This window comes from Bison bison, unplaced genomic scaffold (genome assembly GCF_000754665.1).
Source record: "Bison bison bison isolate TAMUID 2011002044 unplaced genomic scaffold, Bison_UMD1.0 scf7180017864038, whole genome shotgun sequence".
NCBI lineage: Eukaryota > Metazoa > Chordata > Mammalia > Artiodactyla > Bovidae > Bison > Bison bison.
Window position 1 is genome coordinate 849,547 of NW_011494610.1, and position 7,156 is coordinate 856,702.

At 51.6% G+C, this 7,156-nt stretch overlaps 1 protein-coding gene across 1 annotated transcript in view; it reads right to left on the reverse strand.

Annotated features, from left to right (window-relative positions):
- The window catches only part of ELMO2 (engulfment and cell motility 2), a 28,493-nt gene extending 25,838 nt beyond the window's left edge, over positions 1–2,655 (reverse strand). The window contains exons 1-4 of the mRNA XM_010835050.1: positions 1,383–2,655; positions 1,049–1,089; positions 540–612; positions 148–198 (exon numbers count right to left, since the gene is read on the reverse strand). Of these exons, the coding sequence (XP_010833352.1) occupies positions 148–198; positions 540–612; positions 1,049–1,089; positions 1,383–1,460 (243 nt within the window). The 5' untranslated portion in view covers positions 1,461–2,655. The remainder of the gene's footprint in view (positions 1–147; positions 199–539; positions 613–1,048; positions 1,090–1,382) is intronic.
- Positions 2,656–7,156: the final 4,501 nt, after the last annotated feature.

Below are 7,156 nucleotides of genomic sequence, written 5' to 3' on the forward strand. Positions count from 1 at the left end.
ATTTGTTTACTCCCCATTAGGCTGTGAGAGCAAAGATGGGCATTTTTCACCTCCAAGTCTTACTTTCTAGAACAGAGTCTGGCCCACGGCAGGGACTCACGTACACCTGACAGATAAAAGAATTCCTAAGGAAAGCAGAATACCTACCGGGGAGATAGCCAGCTGTAAGATTGTCCCATTCTTAATGTCGCTGCGAGTCTGGGTGGCAAAGAGAAACAAAGAGCAGCTAAGATAAAATATTAAAATTGGGCAAGTGAGCTGAATCAACAAGAACCTTCTGTCATTTTTAAAGGAGTTGTAACTGACACTCCTCAGTCAGGCCCTCTCCTGCTTGTTTCTTGGCCACGAATTTCTAAGACACTTTTCGAGCACCTCTCAGGAAGCAGAAGCCACATTTTCCAGCCACTAGAGGAGAGTAAGGGCTGACGCGCCCTGACCTGCCCAGGGAGCGGCTCTCACCCCAGTAAGAGGAAGCCCCCTGAGGGCCATCGGCACCACTGCCTCGGGCTGCTCACTTGAGAGCGAGTCCCTGTACTAACCTGTTCGGTGATGTAGAGCTGGGGACCATCTGCGTAACGGAGGGTGTAATACTCCGGGTTTGGCAATGACCACCTACGTAAGAGAAAAACAGCAGCCTCTTTGGGCATACATACCTGGGGGCCTGTCTAGAAGCTGCAAATAAAGAACTTTCAGTAGAGCTGCTGAAGGGATTGGGTGGCCGGTGTGATGTACGGGAGGGAAAAAACAAAGCTTTGGGTTGAGATATTCAACAGTAACCCCCTCTGCCTTCTGCAGAGACTGGCACCACAAAGGTGGCACGTGCAATTCGGCATGGGTCTCAGACCCCACCAGGACCTCAGGTGGGGCACTCCTACAGACTGACAGCAGGTCTTGGGGACATCCCCGCCAGCGATCCTTCCGTCGTGGGAGCCCCGGACTGGGGACCCACCTAACTGCAGGTCCTCGGGCAGGATTCCTCTCAAGGTCTGGCAGTGCCCCTCTGTCTTTAGTCTGTCACTGTCTGCAACAGGGGGCAATTTCAACTCACCCATCACAAACTTCCTTGATGATGGACGCCAGGGGCCGTTTCTGAAAGAGAGGAGGGTGGTGGGGATGGGGGCAGAGATCCTTCACCAGCTGCCACACCCTGCTAGTGCCAGGGTCCTGGTGAGAGGGTCCGCCAGGCAGGCTCAGCCTGGCGCCTGAGCACGGACTTCTTCTCTGAGAGCTGTTCTCGAAGAGGAAGCCTCTTGCAGGCCATGGTGACCAGCCTTCCAGAGCGGGCACAGGCCTTGGCTGACTCCTACTCCTGATGCCAGTGGTCCACGCCCCGAAAGACACCCCTACCCCGCACTCCCTGACTCCTCACTTCCAGAGCTTACCTGGTCAATTTCAAGGAGCTGTGCATTAGCACCTGGCCACTCGATGGCCACTTTGACGATGTCTGATGGTGGCGGCATCGTTCCCAATAGGGCCTGCCTCTCCAAGACAGACACACAGACACAGCTGCCTGGGGAGAAAGAATCAGAAAGAACGGGTTTGCCTTCGGTTTTCACTTTTGTTACGTATTTTGAAAAATCGGAAGGTAGTGTCCAAAGAAACACATAGGACTACTTGCTTTGAGCTTTTCGAGATCACACCACAACCTTTCCTTGGGCCTTTTGTCTCTTTAGATTAAATCGGCTAGTAGAAAAGGGACAAACCTATCTATCCACTGCAGATAAGCCAGCAGCAAGATCTGCAATGTGAAGCTTCAGCTGGACGGCCAGGAAGGCCCTGTGGTAAATGAGCATATTGACTGCAAAGCCCTGTCCTGGGACCTTGGGAGGGAGAAACATATGCCCGAAGACCAATAAGAACAGACACACGCTGTTCCTGGCTGGGTGGTTAAAGGAGCCCCGCCAGCTCTGCGGTCAGCCCTGATCCCAGAGTCAACAGGGCCTGGCCACAGCTCCTTGCTTCCTCCCTGCTTATTGCTGCCACTCCTTCCCCCTCAAGCCTCCCCCGTGTGGGATGACACAGGGTTCAGAAAATGGGGAAGAGAAGCGGGACAGGAAATGCTATCTTCATCCCAATTGCCCAGGGCAAGGGCCACCAAAAGAGAAGTGGAGGGAGGTGAGGACACTCCCACAAAGGCCCCACTATCGGAGGACAAGGCTTCAGAAGTACCTCTGACCCCACTCCCCTGCTGCCCTACAACATAAAGGAAAATAAATCATTTTGAACAAGCCTGGAAGATGGGCCACGTGACCAGTCTCCTAGGCAACTGACAGCTTAGTGGCGTTCCGGGCAGCAGCTAAAGCGTTCTCTCTCCAGGGTCTGATGCGGGAAGTTGCCCCACTGATGGATGATTTCAATGTGTGTTTATACTCCGTGCCCGCAGCTTCGAGAGAGGCCTCACTCTTCATCAAAAAGACCTTTCTCCTGTATCCTCCAAGTTTAACCATGCACCCGCAATTTCTGCTTCTGAATGGAGACTGCCTGCCTCTCCTGGAACATGCAACACAGCTGTTGCTACGCTGGTATTCATGGATGCCAGCACTTTTGCAGCCCAAGCACAGATGTCAGTTCTCACAGTACTTCTAAGTACAAACCTCTTTGGTGACGGGGTACAAGTCCCTTGGACTTCCCAGGTCGTGACGCTAGTGGTAAAGAACCCACCTACCAATGCATGAGACTTAAAGAGACCTGAGTTCGATCCCTGGTTTGGGAAGATGCCCTGGAGGAGGGCATGGCAACCCACTCCAGCATTCCTGCCTGGAGAATCCTATGGGCAAAGGAGTCTAGCAGGCTACAGTCCATGGAGTCGCAAAGAGTCAGACACGACTGAAGGGACTTGGCATGTACAAGTCCCTTACCTACCATCCCACAGGTCTCAGACAGAGGGAAGCTTTCCTGACCATTTCCTGACCAGGGTGGGCTGCTTCAGAAGTCGACTGTCAAAAATACCAGCACTTGGACTTCCCTGGTGGCCCAGGGGTTAAGAATCTGCCTGCTGATGCAGGAGACACATGTTTGATCCCTGGCCCGGGCAGATTCCACATGCCACGGGCAACCAAGCCTGAGAGCTGCAAGTACTGAAGCCCACGCACCCAAGAACCCCAGAACCTGTGCTCCACCACAAGAGAAGCCCAGGCTCCACGACAGGCGCAGCCTCTGCTCGCCACAACTAGAGAAGACCTAGCACGGCCTCACACACACACACACACACACACACGGTGTGTTTATACTACCAGCACTGTCAGAACACACACACACACGGTGTATTCCTGTTACCAGCACCGTCAGAACACGGCAGCACAGAAGAGATGGTTTTTGACGTGCTATCACGTACTTCGCTGAGTTCTGCCAGCAGCCTTATGAAGTAGGCACAACAGGATTATTTGAAGACATCTCCATTTGAAGGTGACAGAAGTGCAGCTCAGTGGGCTAAGCTACGCGAGCTCACCCAGCATAAAAGCGGTGAAGGGGACAGACGTGGAGCTGACTTTGGCCAGCGCACCCCCTGCGCCCCCAGCCCCCACTGAGCTGGCTTGAATTTCTGCTTGCTGCAACTGAATTAGGCCTAAAGGTGAAGTGGGCTGGCCTCATGGCTCTGAGAGCTTTCACATCTTCTGCAGCTCCAGGCGGAACTTCTCACATGTGATTTCTATGTGCCTAGACACACAACAAATCTCTGAAAAGAAACGGGCCCAAGTCCTGGTGGAGATGCTCTGCTCAGGTGACAGAGCAAAGCAGGCATGGTACCATGAATCTCTGGATCCCCAGGACACCCTTATCCTTCTCTAAGGGTATCCTTGTCATACCATTTTAATTTAGATACAAATTACATCAAATACAATGCAGAGCTTATGTATATACGTGTGTATACATATGTAAATACACACATATATATACATACACAAAAAACAGAAACACACACACACACCTTCCTGTAACCACCCACCTAAAACAAGACACCAAACATTTCACACCCCCCAAATTTCCCTCCTACCTCTTTCTGGTCAGCCCCTCACCCACCAGCCCTCCAAGAGGCAACTTCTTTCTGACTTGTATCACCATGGATTGTCCTGCAGCCTTTTGTATTAATATAAATACTTCATACATGTGGAAATGCACAACATGGCCTCTAAGACCATTTGTTATTTAATTTAGTTTCTTCTTCTTTTTTTTAACTTTTTGGCCAGAGTGAGGCATATGGGATCTTAGTTCCCGGACCAGGGATCGAACTCACGTCACCTTCAGTGAAGCACGGAGTCTTAACCACTGGACCTCCAGGGAAGCCCCTGGTTTCTTCTCTTTAAAATCAGCAGGCCGTGTAGGTGCAAGAGGAAGAGTGCTGGGCCGGGATGCCGGCCCCCGCTGAAGAAAGCACCTGGGTTCAGGGCCGGGATGCCGGCCCCCGCTGAAGAAAGCACCTGGGTTCAGGGCCGGGATGCCGGCCCCCGCTGAAGAAAGCACCTGGGTTCAGAGCCAGAGGACTCGGGACCTGGTCACAGCTCCGTCGCTGAGTGTCTGGGTGATGACGTGTCCCTTTCACCCAAGTCTCGGTTTTCCTCTCACCTGCGAGGCGAGACTGTGGAACTAAAGCACGTGTAATGTGCCTTTTAAGTCTAAGATTCTAAACTAGAGCTTAGAATTCCAAATGAAGACTGCCCATTTCAAAGTTTTATGCGTAAGAATCTTCACCTTTACTTCAGTGGTACTGCTAAGACACCAATCATATATTTTGGAACTCCTAAACAAATGTGACACTCATCACTGTATTTTACAGTTACACTTCACTTTGATCCATATGGCATATCCTAGGCTGATTATCTCTTTATTAAAGTCAGCCATGAGTGATTCTTGTCTGTTCCAAAAATTCACATCCCTGTGAAAGCACGGGGATTTGCAATCGCTGGGACTATTCCAGAGACACTGTAAGCCCCTGTTCTCTGCGATTCTGCCCTTTCCCCAAATGCCCAGGCAGCCCACGTGTGTTGGCACTCTCTCCACCCGCACCACAGCCTATGGGACCAAGGTGAACACCCACTCTCCGCAGACTAATCCAATCCGCTCTCTTGAGCTTAAAAGACACAGGATAAGGGAGATGGATGTTGACGGGCTCTGAGCAGGCCAGTCAGCTTCAGAGTGGGGACCACGGCAGGCCAAAGATACAGGAGACGCAAAAACCACAGGCCTTACAGAGGAAGGAGATGAATAGACGGCAGCCTAACGCGCACAGGGCACGGAGCAGGCCCTTAAGGAACACTGGCCGGAACACTGAAGAGCAAAGCCCACTTAGACAAGTCTAGCTTGTTAACAACAGTTCAGTTACGCGGTGGCTTCGTGGCAGTCATCCTGTGTATAACAGTAATGTGCAGACGGCCTCTTTACACTCCATCGCACATGGCTGTGGTGTTACTACTGCTGAAGCTCACCTGAACCCTGAACACCATCCCCATTAGACAGATGAGGCAACCGAAGTTCACACGGGATGAGAACGGGTCTTCCACATGCCTCCTTCCCATCTTCACACACACAAAAAAACAAAAACAAAGAAACCACATCAGACTGGATCTCAAGATCGGCTCTTAGGGGGACCCTCCCTGGTGGTCCAGTGGTTAGGAGTTCACCTTCCAATGTAGGGGATGTGGGTTCGATCCTTAGTCGAGAAACTAAGATCCTACATGCCTTGGGGCAACTAAGTTTTCGAGCCACAGTGGAGACCCAGAGCACCCAAAAAAAAAAAAAAGACTGGGCTTCGGGCCTTCACAGCTGGTTCTCTTCTGTAGCAGCCCTGTGCGATGTTACTCCATTTTACGGACAAGAAACAGAGGCACAGATAAATTAAGCTCCGTGCTCAGCGTCATGCAGCTAGTAAGCAGCACCACCAGAATGTGACCCCAGCCAGTCTGGCTGTTTGAAAGCCACATGAAAGCAGGGGGCACTGTACCCACAGCAGGTCCTCCGGGGAGGATGTGGGCGTGCTGGACCTGAAGCTGAAGCACACCGAGGCTGCACCAACAAGAGCTCACCACAGTGACAGAAAACGGAGTCCACTGTCTAAAGAAGGTGACCTCCACTCTCCTGCACGGGGCTCCGTCCGTCATGGTCCAGCCGGACCTTCCTGGACTACTTGTTATTTCCACGAGGCAGGGCACGTTCCTCCTCCTCCTCTGTGTCTTTGCACATTTCCTTCCTTCCTTGGACTGTCAGGAGAGCTCGTATGCAACCTTCAGAGCCCTGCTCAAATGTCATTTCCGCTCTGCACCAGTCTTGGCGATGTGAAATAGGACAGGACCCCGTGTTCTCATGGCCTTCTGTCCACAGCTCTGCGAAGGCTCCCAGGCTACCCCATTACAGCTTTAGATTCAGACAGCTCTCTTCTCCACTCTCTCCTCCTGGGGACAGGTCCAACCCTGCAGCTTCGTCACCTAGCACAGCATTATGAGCACCTGTATCTGCTCAAATCCAACAGCTCCGACTTCTTCAACTCCTACAAGCCAGGGCCGGTGGCACACGGAAGGGGGCGGGCACCGGGCACTCCAGCTGTGTGTTCCCTCCATGACCCAGCACCTTCTAACTCCACAGAATTTCCAGTGTTTTCACATCTAACATCAGATGTGTCTCACTGGAGAATCAGATGTAGCACATCTGACTCCAGTTAAAAGATGGAGGGAAAACATCCTTCTGCTTTTCTCCCTTGGAAACATTAGGAGACAGGAGGCTAGAAGAGTGATATTCTCCAGGTAACAGCCCCATGGACAGAGGAGCCTGGAGGGGTACAGTCCGAGGGGTCAGAGTCGGATGTGACTTAGTAACTCAACAACGATAACAAACAGCCTGAGGATAAAGGATCTCCTTGTGGGGAACCCTTTCAGCACTCCTTTGCTTACTCTTTTCATTTTCACTTTAGAAAGGAAGCGAAAATTAGGTCGAAGCAATTCAATAACATTGTAAAATTCTCAGGGTTATAAATAGCCTCTTGCTCTACCTCTGCAGTCCCACAGAGTTCAACAGCAAATGGCTAGGATGAGGGAGCTTTGGGTCCACATCCAGGACCAGAGGGCAAAAAAGTCATCAACCCCTTTCAATTAAATGACTCTCCACCCCACCCCACCCCGCCCCCTTTCAAATACTACAGACACAAAGATGACTGGGGGAACTGCTG